This window comes from Leptonychotes weddellii, chromosome 9 (genome assembly GCF_054177405.1).
Source record: "Leptonychotes weddellii isolate Sample4059 chromosome 9, ASM5417740v2, whole genome shotgun sequence".
NCBI lineage: Eukaryota > Metazoa > Chordata > Mammalia > Carnivora > Phocidae > Leptonychotes > Leptonychotes weddellii.
The window spans coordinates 74,602,177-74,618,324 of NC_138377.1; the positions used below are offsets into that span (position 1 = coordinate 74,602,177).

The window sequence follows — 16,148 nt, forward strand, 5'->3', positions numbered from 1 at the left end:
GGGCGGGGTCTCGGGGCGGAGTCTTCAAGGGCGGACGCGTGGTCTCGCGGCGGCGGCGTCATGGCGGAGGCGGCTATGGACGCCGTGCGGAGGGAGTTACGAGAATTCCCGGCCGCCGCAAGGGGTGAGTGGGTTCGCGCGGAGCCTGCGGCGGCCTCGCGTCGACCGCCGGGCAGCCTCAGGACGCGGGCGGGACCTTGGGCATGCGGGGAACCGGCGCCCCGAGTCGGGTGCGCCCTGACCCTCCTGGGCCGCCGACAGACACCACGGTTCCCTCTAGTTCATGTCCTCAAGGAGCGCAGAAGCTCGTGCACCTGATTCGTTGCTGGCCCCTCTCCGATCACTCTTCTGCCCCACCCCCGCCCTCACCCCCGTGCTGGGTCCCCTGCTCCTCTGCTCCCGTGTCCTCGTGGCTTTCTGGGGTGACTCTTCGCTTTACTCCCAGGGCCCGGGCCAGTCTTCCTCCTGGTGTGTTTCCCACAGTCAGCCCGGCCTGAATAATGGGGCAGTCTGTTGCCCTTCCCAGCCTTTCCTGTCGCTAAGTTTTAAGATGGTCGGATGCTCCCTTTCTGAATCCTTTGCTTGGAACGCTTTATTCAGGAACAGACTTCCCTGAGCTGGTGCAGAGCTTTGGGAGAATTGTAGGCAGCTGTAGAAGTAATTCCTGGCTCTTCCCCTGCTTGTTTTTTTTTTTTTTTTTTAAAGATTTCATTCATTTATTTGACAGAGACACAGCGAGAGAGGGAACACAAGCAGGGGGAGCGGGAGAGGGAGAAGCAGGCCCCCCACGGAGCAGGGAGCCCGATGCGGGGCTCGATCCTAGGACCCTGGGATCACGACCTGAGCCGAAGGCAGACGCCCAACGACTGAGCCACCCAGGCGCCCCTCCCCTGCTTGGTTTTTTAGTTTTCTCTCTCTTTGATTCCGTCCCTCCCATTTCTGTTTTACCATTAATTAGCAACACGTGCAGTGGCTTAAAAAAACAAAAACGGATTTATAATGTGAAGTAAGCATTCCTCCCATTCTAGGCTCCAGTTTGCATCCTTCCAGAAATACTCAATTTATATCTACACACATACACATACACTCGCGTGCCTATATAGCTCCTTCTGTATACAAGTGGTAGCCTGCTAAACACACTTTTCTGCACTATGTATCCTGAAGATCGCCCCGTATCCCTCTTCCTCAGTCTTTTTCACTCCTGTGTACTAGTATGGTAATTTACTGAATCAGCCTACTATTGATAGGCATTTAGGTCATTTGCAGTCTTTCGTTTTGCTAATGCTGCAGCGAATATTTTGAGCACCTCAATGTGTGCAGCTCTGATCAATGTGTTTAGGATATGTCACTGAATAAAACAAATGTTTGCCTTCATGACCTTACCTTCCAGGTGAGGAGACAATTAATCCTGGACACACTAAATGAGTTAATTATACAGTAGAAGAAATGGATTAGAAGATAGATGTTGTGGGAAAGAAAGTAAAGCAGAATAAGAGGTCTCAGGCCAGGTATGGAGTGGGAGGGCAGGTTCCAAGTTTAAGTAAGATAGGGTAGGTAGGCTGCCTTGATAAAGCAGCATTTGAGCACAGGCTTGAAGAAGGAGGGGTAGGGAGTGAGCCACTCAGACATCTGAGAGAAGAGCCTTGCAGGTAGAGGGCACTGGGGCCGATGCCCTGAGGTGGGAGTGTGCCTGGTGTGTTCACGGAACAATGAAAAGGCCACCGTGCCTGGAGCAGTCTTTCTGCACACGTGCGAGTATTTTTGTTGCTTAAATTTTTAGCAGAAGAATTGTCAGGCCAGAGGAATTGTCTGGATTCCTTTTGAAATTCTCTCACATTGAAGCCTCAGGAGGGAGCAATAGCCCTTCTCTACAGGAAGTCTTTTAACTGGAGGTAGTAAAACTGAAATAATTGCAGAAAATGCAAAAGGTGAAAAACAAATGGTAGTGTCCACATATTTTAAGCATCCCAGTGAGAACAATAGGGAGATTTACAGAGCCCCCCCAAATCACCTTCCCAACGTCACTGCGTTGGTGGGCTGGCCTGACTGGGAAGGCCCTTTGCCAGGTTCCACCCCCTTGCTCCTTTGTCTGCTTGGCAGGTTCCACTGTACCTCTCTGGACAGTGAAGCAAGCACATGGGCCAGGTCTTTCCTTTTCAGTTTTCTTGGGCCCGCCAGGGTCTTCCCACTCAGTTCCAATTTTTGATCTAAAGACATTTACTTTCCAACTGCAAAGCAAAGGTGACCAGTGTGGAGACTGACATGAGAGAGAGGGCATGACCTCAGAGATGAAAATTAGTGCAGTGGTTGCTGACTGGGGCCAAGACATTCAGGCTAGATCTCATGGATGAAACTAAAAAGCCAAGCCCTGTGTACCCTTTGTAGAAGCCGGGAGAGAGGCATTCCAGTCTGAGTGAGCAGCAGGAATAAAGTTTGGCTCTACCTGAGAGTGTGGTAAGGGGCCAGCACCAGACAGGAGGAAACCAGACTGGAAAAGTAGGTTGGGCCTGATCATGTATTGACTTGAATGCATGCCAGGGTGGATTATAATTTATAAACCATCAAAGGATTTTTTTTTTTTTTTTTTTAACTAGGGGTATGACAAGATGAGATTGTATTTTAGGAAGATGATTGGGGCCAGGGTGAGGGATGCTTTGAGAAGGAATGGAATTAAGCCAAGGAAACCAGTTAGTTGACTGCAGCAACCAGCCAGCCAGGAGATGTTGGAGACTTTTTTCAACCATTTCTGAGCACCTGCTGTGTGTTAGGGACCATTCTAGGCCCTGGGGATACACCGGTGAACAAGGCTTGCGTCCCTGCCCTTATGGAGCTTACATTCTATTCTAGCAAGAGAGACCAATGAACAGTTTTGCTAAATGAGATACATAGTGTGTTACGTGGTGATGAACGAAAGGGAGAGAGAAGGAAAAAAAAGGGAAGGGGTGTAGGGTTGTTGTGGACAGGTTCCAATTTAAAAGCATCACCAGGGAAGGAAGCCTCATTGAAGTGACATTTGAAGACCTGAGGAGGTAGTCTGAATGTAGATACTAGCAGAGGAAAGGAGGGGGTGGTTTGAGAGACCGAGGAGGTAGAATCAATAGAATTTCGGGACCATCAGTAGGTGACCTGAGTGAAGGAGAAGGAAGAGCCAAAAAGAGTAGATTTGTGAGAGGTGACACAGGGCCACTGTAGACATCTGACCGCACAGCCTGCATAAATGCACGTGGTAACGCTGGGTGTCTGAGGGTAGTGATGCTCTTCAGTAAGATCAAAAACATAGTTCAGCCCTTACTTTTCCTCTTAGGGTTTTGTGTGGCAGCCTGTCTGCCCAGTTAGGTTGTAATCTTCTTGAGATGACAGTAGGATCATCACTTGATACCTCCACATGGGCCAAATCAAGTACTGAGTACATTCTAGGTGCTCGGTGAGTATCACTGTTGGTGGGTGCTTTCCAGAGTCTTGACTCACCCACACCAGCCTGTGGCCTTGGGGCCTCAGCTCTACTCATTCTGGAGTTCCCTGCCCTGCCTAAATGGCTGCCTTCCCAAATGGCTGTCTTCCCTAATGGCTGCCGGGAGGTTGGGCACTGCAGAGAGGGAAAGCTGAGGGTTCACTGTACAGGGCCGGACATGGTCTCAGGGAGGGTTTGGGTTTGGGGCTGAGCAGCATCCCCTGGCCCTGTGGACTCTTATGTCCCAGCTTGGTGTGTTTGTGGGTGCTCCACTCTTTGTCCCTTAAATTTCCCTCATTCTTCAATTCCTGGTTGTCCAGGGTCCCTTGGTCATCAGTGGGCATTACCAGTGGTAACAGTATGTCCTGCCCAAGGAGGGCATCTCTTCTGTAGGCACTGGGGCACAACTGGGTGCTGTTGGCTTCAGTCCCCCCACCCCCCTCTTTCTCTCAGAGCTCTGTGTGCCTCTTGCTGTGCCCTACCTGGACGAGCCCCCCACTCCACTCCACTTCTACCGAGACTGGGTCTGCCCCAATAGGCCCTGCATCATCCGTAACGCCCTGCAGCACTGGCCAGCTCTGCGAAAGTGGTCCCTCCCCTATCTCAGGTGGGGGCTCCCCTGGGGGGTGTTGGGTGGTACTTTGTGGTACCTGGGTATGGGCTGAAAGTCCTTTCCTCCAGAGCCACAGTGGGCTCCACAGAGGTGAGCGTGGCTGTGACACCAGATGGTTATGCGGATGCTGTACGAGGGAACCGCTTTGTGATGCCTGCTGAGCGCCGCCTGCCCCTGAGCTTCGTGCTGGATGTGCTAGAGGGCCAGGCCCAGCACCCAGGAGTCCTCTATGTGCAGAAGCAGTGCTCCAACCTGCCCACCGAGCTGCCCCAGCTGCTGCCTGATCTAGAGTCCCATGTGCCCTGGGCCTCCGAGGCACTGGGTGAGTGAAGGTAATCGGCCGGGCAGGGAAGGAAGGAGTCAGCTCTGCTTGCTGCTTCTCCCTTTGTTGATGACTTGGCCCATACTCTTGGCCCCTCAGGGTTAGGAGCTATGCACTAAACCTTCAAGTCTCCAGGCCATGACTTTGAATTGAACTACTGAACATTGCTATCCTCCTTTCTCCCCCAGGGGAGGAGGCCCCTTCTGGAGCTCACCCTCTTCTGCCCTTTCTCCCTGTTTGCTCCCTGTGAGCCTCTGGTCCCCCCTAGGCTTTGGTCCAGCATCACTCTATGGTGGTTATTCCCAGCCTGGCATTTGAGGATGGCACCCCGCCGACTTGCTCTCTTACCTCTGACCTACAGGAAAGATGCCTGATGCTGTGAACTTCTGGCTGGGGGAGGCGTCTGCAGTGACATCTTGTAGGTGTCAAAGGAATACAGAGGTGGGGGAGGAGGGAAGAGGAGGCCAAGAGTGGAAGGTTGGGTCTGGATGCAAGTTAGACTGACTAGTCTCTAAGATTTCTTCTGGGATTCTGGGGTTTGGACACGACAGAGGCCTCCCGATAGCTCAGGTTGGGGAAGGTCCCATGGCACTGGGGGTGGAGGGCACTGTGTCTTCTGGGTCTCTAGAAAGCTCTCCAAAGGCCAGCTGGGTCAGGGGTGAACTCAGGAGAACGCTGTTTGCTTGAATTCCCCTCTAGGTAGACATGAGCCCAGGTGAGCACCAAGTCCCTGGTGAGCAGAGATCTGAAATGCCGAATGCTTGCCCAGCTCCTCAGCATCCCCTTGGGCCTGCTTTGTGCTCTTCTGTTATGCCATCTGTCACATCGGTCTTGGGTGCAGGGTCCTGAATGTGATCATTTGTCCCCTCCTGTGCCCTGCCCCTCATAACCCTGGGCCTTCTTTGTATTGGCAGTACATAAGGACCACTATGAGAACCTCTACTGTGTGGTGTCAGGGGAGAAACGCTTCCTGCTGCACCCACCCAGCGACCGGCCCTTCATCCCCTATGGTATGGGACTCAGCCTGCAGGGGCTGGAGAGCAGGTGGCCCAAGGTAGAGGGAGGGCAGCAAGGGCCCTGGGCGGCTTGGTGCACCAGGCCTGAGGTGTGGACGCAGTGTTTCCATTGCACTCAGGGAACAAGTGGGAGGAACTGAGAAGCCGTGGGCCATTTGAGTGTCCCCACACCTTTCTCTGGTTTCAGAGCTGTACACACCAGCAACCTACCAGCTAACTGAAGAGGGCTCCTTTGAGATGGTGGATGAAGAGGCCACGGAGAAGGTGCCTGCCTTGTTTCTGGGCCCTGGGGAGAGGGAAGGGTCAGAACCTGGTCTCTGAGGAGCAGGCACGGTAGAGTTGGGGAGATGGCACCTGGCTCTGAAAGATCCCTAAGTCTGGATCCTCCCAGTGCTGAACAGGGCAGGTCTTGTGGTGTTTCCCTCTGGAAGGCACAGAGCTGGAGGGCCTGGGGGCTTTGGGCCTGCTCCCTGGCATCCATTGTGTCCCCAGGTACCCTGGATCCCACTGGACCCACTGGCTCCAGATCTGGCCCGGTACCCCAGTTACAGTCAGGCCCGGGCCCTTTGCTGCACTGTGCAGGCCGGGGAGATGCTCTACCTGCCAGCCCTGTGGTTCCACCATGTCCAGCAGTCCCATGGCTGCATTGCTGGTGAGGAGCTGCCCGCAGGGCAGCTGGGGGATGGGTTGGGGAGGCAGTAGGTTAGGAGGGGAACCTTCATGCTCAGGTCTCCATTTTCCCCACAGTGAACTACTGGTATGACATGGAGTATGACCTTAAGTACAGTTACTTCCAGCTGCTTGATTCCCTTACTAAGGCCTCGGGCCTCGACTGATGGAGCCCTGGTGAACATTGCCACGACACCTGGTGGGAAAGGTCGTGCCCTCCCCGGCCAGGTCACTTCCAGAGTGTGCTGGCTGCCGGCCCAGCTCGGCTTGGGATCAGCGTTGGAGAATTTGGGGAGGTGATCTGGAGGCCCAGGAGGTGCCAGACAGGTCTGGGTGTGGGCTCCCAGGAAGTTTCCACACAGGCGAGGCAGCAGCCTGTCCGGAGGAGGCGTGGGGCAGCTTAGCACCTTGGAGCGCTGGTGTCCTGCCTGGAAACCAGAGAAGCTGGTGTTTCCTACCCCACGGCGTGTTGTTAGCCCCGGACAGAGAGCCTTAAGGACCAGAAGGGCTGGCACGGAGGGAAATGCGCAATAAAAATGACCGTGATTCATGGGTGCTGAGACTCCCTCTCGAAGTTGCCTTCTGTGGTCTGGTGAGGGCTGGAAGGTTCAGGTAAACATTTCAGGGTTACTCTGATTGTGGCTGAGGGCTGGGTCCAGACCTGAGCCCGAGGAGCTCTTTGCTGCCAAGACCCCTCTATCTGTGACAGCCATTGCAGCCCCTCTCAGGGCAAGCCGACCGCACCGACTCGGCCTGTAAAGCTGTGGTGAGCTTTGCTCTGGCCTTGTGGCCTGTCCTCCAGCTCCCGGGCAGCTGGTGGGGTCTGGGGCCCCCAGGGTCACCCCTGCTTCTCCCGCAGCAAAGACAGGTAGGAGGGGACAGAAAACCCTGCCGCCCACCTCCACGGCAGGGGTCTCTGCACGCAGACTCCCTCCCTCCCTGCACCCACCCAGAGCTGGAAGAGCCCCCTTCCCCGAATGCCACCCCGAGGCCTCCTCATCCCGGCCACCCGGCTCCGAGGGTGGAGGCAGCCGCGCACACCGCTTGGGAGGGCTGTTTCGTGGAACGAACCACACACCCCTGCCAGGTTGTGACGGGCCTGGGGCACTCCTCTCAGATTGGCCAAGCGCTTCAGTCAGGACTGGGCATTCCTGTCCTACTGGCACCAGAGGTTGTGAAAGACCCTGTGACGGGACGAGGCTCTTCCACTTGCTGCTGCCCTGGGCCCACTCCCTGCTTTCTAGATGTCAGTGGCCCTTCTAGGTCCAGGCATGAGAGCAGGGCTGGGTGGGGTAGGTGCTGATGGTGGCGGCTGGAGGGAATGGGTCTTCGTGGGTGGTAAGCCCCCGTCCCAGGGGTGTCTGAGTCTCCATATAGGTTTAAGGTTCCTCGTTTCCTCAGCAGGTAGCTTGTCCTGGAGTGGGTGTGAGGCTTGGGTGGAGTGGAGGCCGTTGGGAGGGACCAAGGAGGAGCTTGCGGCCAGCTGGTGGTGCATCACTGGCTCTGGGTTAAGTAGCCAACAGTCCTCGGTCCTGCATCCACTGCCTGCCATCTGTGGCTCCTGAGGACGGACAGCCTCATGGCCCTGGTAAGACCTGCTAGGGAGCTGGGCCCCCACTCTGACACTTGGTCCTCCTGGGGCCTGGTTAATGCTATTTCTGTTTTTATTTTATAAAGACTTGTTGCTTTGAGAGAGAGTACGCTTGTGGGGCGGGGGTAGGGGCAACAGAAGGAGAGAATCTCAAGCCGACTCCCCACTGAGCACGAAGCCTGACACGTGGGGCTCCACGGCTGGATCTCACCTGAGCCGAAATCAAGAGTTGGATGCTTAACCAACTGAGTCACCCAGGTGCCCCCCCCCCCCCCAGTTATTGCTGTTTCTTAAGGGGAGCTGTGGGTGTCTCCAGGTGTAGAGGGGAGTTTGCCCGCATCGGACCAGGGCGTCCTGCCCTAGAGATGGGCTCCAGGCAGAGTTCCTGGCCCCATGGATCGGGCCTTGAGAACTCAGGCTCCCGGGAAGTAGCTGCTCCAGTGGTCCCGACTCAGTTGCTTGGAGTGCGGGGGCCCCAGGGCGGACACTGCCAGATGAATTTCCCCAGCCCTGCCCCTGGACTCCAGCCATCAGGACCCTTCTGAGGCAGGGCTGAAGGCCAAAAGGAATAGTTGGTACAGGTTTCTCTGGCACATTTGTCATGGTTTATATCCCCAGATCCATGTTCGTGGGTTTGGATGGACCCGCCTGGGGACCCTCTTTAGCCCGACCTTGTAGCACCTGGAGGACTTGAAAACCTGTGGGTGGTGTGAGCTGCTAACTGCTGTTCCTACTCAGGCAGAGGGCCCATTTCCAGAAATGATTCCTGGCCAGGGGTGGGGAGGCTGTCTGAAAACGAAGTCTGTGCTCTCCACTCCTGCTTCTCCAAATAGAGGGTTTGCTTAACTGGATCAGGCCTCCATTTAAGCTGCTTAACCAGGGGAGCAGCCCCACCAAGGGGCCCAAGGCCAGGCTGGGTCTTACCGTGCTTTTACCCCTTACCTTACCCCTTACCGTGCTTCTTCCCCTCTCTCTGTAGCCGTATATGCCCCCAGGCCTCCTGCCACCCAAGGCCAGCCTCCAGGCTGCTTAGCAAGGGTTAGCTGGGGATGTGGGGTGGAAAGACTGAAAGACACTCTAGTAGGAACTGGAAGCAGATAAGCGTGGGATTGAGAGCCAGCCTGGTCCAGTCCTGGCTCTGGACCTCCGGCAAGTGACTAGCCTTTCTCTGCTTCTGTTTCCTTGTGGGATGGGTTATAATAAGTAGTCCCTACACATAGGGTGGTTGTGTGATTAAAGAAATTAACATACATATAAAGCCCTTGGACCAACGCCAGCCTGGAGTGCTGGGTAAGTGTTGGCAGGCATCGTCGGGAGCTCCCGTAGCCGCCTTCCCATTCAGGACTCTGATGGGGTGCAGGGCAGGGCCGGTCCCTTTGGTTCAGGATTAGTCCTGGATGGGTCACCCTGGCCTCTTTGGGCTTGCCTTGTCTCCTTTGGGCTCAGCAGCCTGCAGCAAGCCTGTCCTCTCCGTCCTCTGCAGGCAAAGGTTCCTGGGACCTGCCTGCTCACCATTCGTGTCCTGCAGGCCCATGGCCTGCCCTCGAAGGACCTAGGTGAGTGCTGGGCCCAGGGAGGACAGTGGCATTGTAGCTGGGCTCAGAGTGGGACAGGGCCAGTGGGAAGAGACTCTAGGGCTGGGCGTGCAGGGGGTCCTAGAGAGGGTGCCAAGAGGAGGTGCTGGGGGGAATGTCGGGTAGCGCCCCAGCCTCTCCTCCTGCCTCCCGACCTAGCCCCATTCCATGGGTCTCTAGGCCTCCCAGGGCTGCCTGGGATGGAAGGTCATGGACTCTGGGCAGCTGGGCTGGGTCGGGCTGTTGGCCATCAGCAGGCACTGGTTCCTCCTTCCCGCAGTGACCCCTTCTGACTGCTATGTGAGGCTGTGGCTGCCCACAGCCTCTAGCCACAGGCTCCAGACACGCACGGTCAAGAACAGCAGAAACCCCGTCTGGAATCAGAGCTTTCGCTTCCGAATCCACAGCCAGCTCAAGGTGGGCCAGGTGTCAGTCGCTGCCCTGCCCACCGTCCCTGCCAGCCCTTGTTCCGTGCCCTGGCCCCACTCACCTTCCTACTCCACTCCTCCTTCCTGCAACTCCTCACTCTCTTCTGTTCCAGAATGTCTTGCAGCTGCAAGTCTTTGACCAGGATCTTCTGACCAGCGATGACCCCATGTTGTCAGTGCTATTTGACTTGGGGACTTTGCAGGCTGGGGACTTCCGCCGAGAGAGCTTCTCACTGAACCCTCAGGCAAGGCTGTGCCCAGGGTAGCGGTGGGCCTTAGCTCCGGGAGGGGAGGTGCTTTGGAGGGGAGCTGGGCACATGGCCCTCTTCTCTAGTGGCTGGTCCAGGCTTCCCCAGCATTGCAGAGGCTACGGGCAGCCAGGAGCTGCTGTCACTGAGGAACAGTCCCATCCCCAACCCTCTTTCTTGGCCCTTAAGCCAAGAACAGCTTTCTAGGAGCCACCCAGAGAAGGTGGACAGAGAAACCTGGAGATGGACATTGGCTCTCCCCGCCTTTGGGGCCCTAGGAGCCCCTGCTGGCGTCTGCGTTGAAATCTACACACCCACTCCTCACCTGTTCTAACTTGCTGCTTTATTTCTCCAGGGTGAGGAGCGGCTAGAAGTTGAATTTCGGCTGCAGAGATTGTGAGTCAGGGGTGATGGGGTGATTCCTGGGTGGGAGTGTTTCTCGGGGAAGGACAGAGCCCAGCACACCCAGAGCTGACAGCCTCCCCTGGGAGACACCCAGTGATTGGGGGGTGGCCTTCCCTCCTTGAGGGGTGAGAGCCTGGAAAGCTGGACTTGCGATGAGGGTCACTGGTGGCTTTTTCAGGACAGACTGTGCTGAGCAGCTTGTCAGCAATGGCATCCTGGTGGTGAGTCCAGAACCCCTCCCTCATGCCCTCTTTCCTGGGCCTGAAGCGTGGGCCCCTGTTGGGGATTCAGGGGTAGAATTGAGTTGGGGGGCCCTGGGATTTCAGTTCTTCAAGAGGATACAACCTCAAGCAAATGTTTGGTGACTCAGGGCCAATGTAATAAAGTGCTGAGGACCAAAACCAGGGTACTGGGAGGGTGGGGGCCTCTAACAGGGGAGGGGTGTGAGTCTGAGGGGCTTTCTTAATGACTCAGGCCCGGGAGCTCTCCTGCTTGCATGTTCGACTGGAGGAGGCAGGGGACCAGAAGCGTAAGTCCCCAACCTACTGGGATAGCCCCTAGCCCTCCGCCCTGGTCGTATTTCTATGGGGACCCTGGATGGGACCTTCTATTAGCTGCCCTCAGCTCTCCTAGGCAGCAGTCGAGGTTAGGGGCAAATCCATGCTGGGGCTCCCCAGGACTTGAGCGTGTCCCCTTAGTCCTCAGAGTGGCTGTGGTCGGGGCTCCATCTCCCAGCCTGGGCCTTTGCCAGTCTTCCCTCGCGGTGGGAAGGAAGTGCCCCTCAGGCCCCTTATGCGAGACCGCCTTGGGCCTCTGTGGGCCAAGACCTTATTCGCAGCCACTCTGCTCTGGTTCGTGTTTCCAGAGTCAGAGGGCAGAGTTCAGCTTGTGGTTCCTGGGTCCTGTGAGGGTCAACATGAGGCCTCCGTGGGTGCTGACCCCTTCTGCTTTCATTGCCCGGCCTGCTGGGAGCAGGAACTGGGTATTCTTCTGCAGGTAGTGTGCTGCTCCGTCATACGAGGCGGGCCCTGCAGGGTCTTTCTCCCTCCTTCCCTCCCCACTTCCTCCTAGCTGGTCCCTTTGCTCATGCTGAGCCCCTCGCCCCATCACTCTGGCAGAATCAGGCATCCTGGGAAGAGGATGGGGTCGACGTTGGCCTCCTAGCCCTCTTCCTGCCGCTTTGTCACTCCCCGGGGCAATGGGCGAGGTCCTTGCGGAAGGGTCTTCTGAGGTCTTCTTTCATCCTCCCTGCAGGATGCCCCTCAAGAGCAACTGAAGGTGCCCCTAAGGGCCTTGCCCTCTGGCCAAGTGGTGAGGCTTGTCTTCCCTACGTCCCAGGTACTTGATCACCCAGAGGAAGAATGCCAGAGGCATGGGTCGGGCTGGGCCCTAGGCCTTGCAGGACTGGCCTGCTTTGGTAGGAGCTGCAGTCTTTGGGCCAGGCTCTGGGGAGAGGGGGTCTTCTGAGCAGCCCTGCCTTCGAGCCTCAGGCCTTGCCCCTGTGGAGATGGCCAAAGGCCCAAGGGAGCATGGGGGGCATCACAGGGTGTGGCTTGGGCCGGCATGAGAGGAACATGGTGGCTGACTTTTGTGACTGGTGTTCATGGTTTCCAGGAACCCCTGATGAGGGTGGAGCTGAGAAAAGAAGAAGGGTGAGAGCTGGGCCTGGGAGAAGCGGGGGTGGCGGGGAGGAAGCAGGTTGCTACCTGAGCTTGAGATTAAGGCAGAGAGAGGGCAAGGGAACTACCAGAGGAGAGAAATCTCGATCCTTTTGGGTGGCAGCCATTGTGGGTGCACCTTAGGTAATCTCCCTGAGACAAGAGGAGTCACCCACCATGGCCCTTCTTCACATGTCTGCGAAACTAACTTCTCACCACGAAGAGGTGGGAGCACTGTTTCTTGTCTCTTCTGGAGTTATTTTTGGGTGGGGGAGGGAGCAAAGCTCAGAGTGGGGAAGTAGATCTGTGGTGGTGGGACCCACCCAGGGGCCTATGTGCAACCTGGGACCCCAGAGGGGCCTATTTATTTATTTATTTATTTTTAAAGATTTTATTTATTTGACAGAGACATAGCGAGAGAGGAACACAAGCAGGGGGAGTGGGAGAGGGAGAAGCAGGCTTCCCGCGGAGTGAGGAGCCCGATGCGGGGCTCGATCCCAGGACCCTGGGATCATGGCCTGAGCCGAAGGCAGACGCTTAACAACTGGGCCACCCAGGCGCCCCCAGGGGGGCCTTTTAAGGCACCGGCATTTCTGGTCCTGTGAATCCACTTTGTTGTATTCCCTGTGTTCCCGCAAGGGTCCAGGTTCACCTCCTCCCCCTCACATCCACGCCTGACGCTTCAGTCCGGGCAGGGGTGAGGGGTGGGGAGAGTCTGGGGAGTTGGCAATGGGTTTCTCAGGGGAGGCAGACCCAGCTTCCTTTTCTGTGATGAGGCCGGGAGCTGCCTCATGGTCCCTTCCTTCTCCCCCCCAGACCGAGGGAGCTCGCGGTGCGGCTGGGCTGTGGCCCCTGTGCCGAGGAGCAGGCCTTCCTGAGCAGGAGGAAACAGGTGGTGGCCAGAGCCCTGAAGCAGGCCCTGCAGCTGGATGATGACCTGCAGGAGGACGAGGTCTGTGGGCCGGGCTGCATGGGATAGGCTTGCTCGGGCCCAGAGCTGAATGATTGTTTCTTCACCAGAGCAGAGTGCGGCCACCTCCTATCTGCCTGGCCCTGCTCTGCTTCCCTCTCACGTGATGTTTTCGGGCGCCCGATGCCATCAGATGCAGAGCACTGCACGCGGCACCTGGAGCTTGTAACTGCCCCCACCCCGGCCGCCCCCGGGCTAGCTTTCCTTCTCCTTGTTTCTTGATTCTTGGCCTGGTCCAGGTTTTGGGACTTGGGTCCAATCTGACTGATCAGTGAGATGTGTGGGCTGAGGGCTGCCCGCCGGCCCGGGGCATCTCTTTCCAAGAGGGAAAGGGGGTGCTGTGTGGGAGACTTTTGAGGTGGCCGTGGGGCTTCCAGAAAGTGATTATGAGACTCCTCGGGCTAGGGGTGAGGAGAGGACGTCTTGTACTTGGCCATTTTTCCTAGAGTTCTTAAAACCAGACAAGCCCAACCCTTGAGAGGCTACTTCTGATTAGATCCTCCTCAGCAGGCCTGACCAGCACTGGTTCCAAGAGCCCTGATCAGCTGTTGACTGGCCTGGCTCTTCTGTCTTCCAGATCCCCGTGGTAGCTGTTATGGCCACCGGTGGTGGGATCCGGGCGATGGTTTCCCTCTATGGGCAGCTGGCTGGACTGAGGGAGCTGGGTCTCTTGGATTGCATCTCCTACATCACAGGGGCCTCGGGCTCCACCTGGTGAGCTGGCTGCAGGTTGAGCGCAGGAGTCTGGGGGTGGCAGTGGTAAGGCTCAGTGCCTCTGACCCAGTTGGGAGAGCTGGGAGAAAGGATGTGCCAGAGGGAAACCCGCTCAATGGGACCACTGGGAGGTGCCTGCTAGACTGTTGTCCTAGGATAGAGAGCCCACGGTATACAATGACCCCCTGGGCTTCGGCTTTTCCCAGGGCTTTGGCCAACCTCTACGAGGACCCAGAATGGTCTCAGAAGGACCTGGCAGGGCCCACCGCGACACTGAAGACACAGGTGACCAAGAGCAAGTTGGGCGTGCTGGCCCCCAGCCAGCTCCAGCGGTTCTGGCAGGAGCTGGCTGAGCGTGCCCGCCAGGGCCACCCGACCTGCTTCACCGACCTGTGGGCCCTCATCAGCGAGGCACTGCTGCACGATGAGGTGCGGGGAGGGACGTGGCCAGGGCATGGTCTGAAGGTGGGGAGCAGCCCTGGGCAGCAGGGGTCTGGCAAAGGTCTCAGGCACCAGAAAGCCACAGCTTTAGGTTCAAATCCTCTCCGTCCACCAGCCCCATGACCACACACTCTCAGCCCAGCGGGAGGCCCTGAGTCACGGCCAGAACCCTCTGCCCATCTACTGTGCCCTTAACACCAAGGAAAAGAACCTGACCACCTTTGAATTTGGAGGTGAGTAGCCCTGGAGTTGAGAGCTGCGCTCTCGTGCTGGCAGGGTGAGGGAGAGCTGGGCCTGTGCGTAGGAGATGGGTGTTACACCCACCCCTTCAGGGCCAGGTCCCATGCTTTCCAGAGACTGTCATCCTCCCAGAGTCACTCAGGCTTCGGGAGGGGGTTAGGTCCATGCTCAGGGTGCCTGCACCCAGCCTAAGCCTCCAGGTCGCCAGGCTGCCCTGATGTGACGCCTGTGGTGTTTGAGGGTGCTGGGGGTCTGAATCCCACCGTGAAGCTGTGTCGTCTCCTCACAGAGTGGTGCGAGTTCTCCCCCTATGAGGTTGGCTTTCCCAAGTATGGTGCCTTCATCCCCTCTGAGCTCTTTGGCTCCGAGTTCTTCATGGGGCGCCTGACCAAGCGGCTTCCTGAGTCCCGAATCTGCTTCCTTGAAGGTGAGGGGTTGGGGGGCTGGAAGGTTATGGAAGCGGGGGTAGTGGGGAGAATGGGCCTGGGGAACTCCACCTCTCTGCTCAGTCACGGGGACGTTTCCTGGTCTAGGATGGGCTGTGGGGAAGGGCCAGGTTGTGATGGGGTGGGAAACTCTCCCCCTCTGGTCACCTCTGTTCCCCTGATGTCCCCTTCTCAGGTATCTGGAGCAACCTGTATGCAGCCAACCTCCAGGACAGCTTATACTGGGCTTCAGAGCCCAGCCAGTTCTGGGACCGCTGGGCACAGGATCGGGCCAACCTGGGTAGGTTCCTGGGCTCCTTGGAAGGAGCTGGAGAGACAGCCACTAGGGAACCTGGGGGATGGTCCGGTGGCCTTTGGGAGTCCACAGAAGCTAGGGTAAAAGTTCAGGGGTCCCCCTTTCCTAAAAGATGCTCCACTTTCCGCTTTCTTGACTGTGCAGACAAGGAGCAGGTCCCTCTTCTGAAGATAGAAGAGACTCCCACAGGGGCCGGCAGGATTGCTGAGTTTTTCACTGACCTTCTGACACGGCGCCCACTGGCCCAGGCCACCCACAATTTCCTGCGAGGCCTCCATTTCCACAAGGACTATTTCCATCATCCTTACTTTTCCGCCTGGAAAGGTATCTTTTCTCTCCCTGGTCCCAGTTCTCCAAGGTCTGCCCATGGCCACCTGAGCCCTGGGTCCCTGGTCCAGACACCCCCACCCTCCATCCCCCAAGCTCCTTTGAGCTTAGTTCACTGGGCTGCCTAGCCCGGCAACCCTTTTTCCTCTCCTTATAGTGTGGATCAGCGCCCATCTGTGGGGTCTTGGGAAGTGCCAGGGCTACTTTGGCAGGAGAAGGTCAGGGAGCAGAGGGCAGGGTTGGCTTCTACCACTAGCAAGGAGCTAGCGTTAGGCTAGAGGGGTCTGGAGGCCTCGGCACCAATGATAGCTGCTTTTTCACCCCATCCCCTTGACCTTTCCAGCCACCAAACTGGATGGGCTCCCCAACCAGCTGACACCTGCAGAGCCCCACCTTTGTCTGCTGGATGTTGGCTACCTTATCAACACCAGCTTCCCGCCCCTCCTGCGGCCCACACGGGATGTGGACCTCATCCTGTCGCTGGATTACAACCTCGGAGGAGCCTTTCAGGTGGGCTGGGGCGGGGGCAGGCTAGAGAGGCCGTGGTGACCCCAGGCCTGGACTGACATCCTGGCTCTTGCCTCCAGGGACATCTACCTTAGAGTCCAGGATCTGGTCCAGCTTCCCTGAGAGGCTGAGACAGGGACACCATGGGAATGGCATCCTATGAATTGTAGCTCCTGTGAATTTACCACCAGGGGAAGTTACAGTGACAGGGAGATGGTTTTTTTTTTTTTTTT

The 16,148-nt window shown here is 57.1% G+C and overlaps 1 protein-coding gene across 7 annotated transcripts; it reads left to right on the top strand.

Annotated features, from left to right (window-relative positions):
- Position 1: 1 nt before the first annotated feature.
- JMJD7 (jumonji domain containing 7) lies at positions 2-16,142 on the top strand. Of its 7 annotated transcripts, XM_031031561.2 has the most exons (23): positions 2-124; positions 3,905-4,058; positions 4,133-4,386; positions 4,748-4,804; positions 5,301-5,396; positions 5,590-5,666; positions 9,146-9,218; positions 9,517-9,653; positions 9,778-9,909; positions 10,268-10,308; positions 10,496-10,538; positions 10,792-10,846; positions 11,183-11,313; positions 11,572-11,655; positions 11,932-11,969; positions 12,792-12,927; positions 13,523-13,659; positions 13,866-14,088; positions 14,216-14,333; positions 14,630-14,767; positions 14,962-15,066; positions 15,226-15,405; positions 15,752-16,142. In XM_031031561.2, the coding sequence occupies exons 1-23, from the start codon at positions 61-63 to the stop codon at positions 15,955-15,957; spliced, it is 2,679 nt and encodes an 892-aa protein (XP_030887421.2). In that variant the 5' UTR covers positions 2-60; the 3' UTR covers positions 15,958-16,142. The 7 variants fall into 7 exon arrangements, with proteins under 7 accessions (XP_030887421.2, XP_081687090.1, XP_081687089.1 ...); XM_081830964.1 differs by lacking the exon at positions 15,226-15,405; XM_081830963.1 differs by lacking the exon at positions 4,748-4,804.
- The last annotated feature ends 6 nt before the right edge of the window (positions 16,143-16,148 follow it).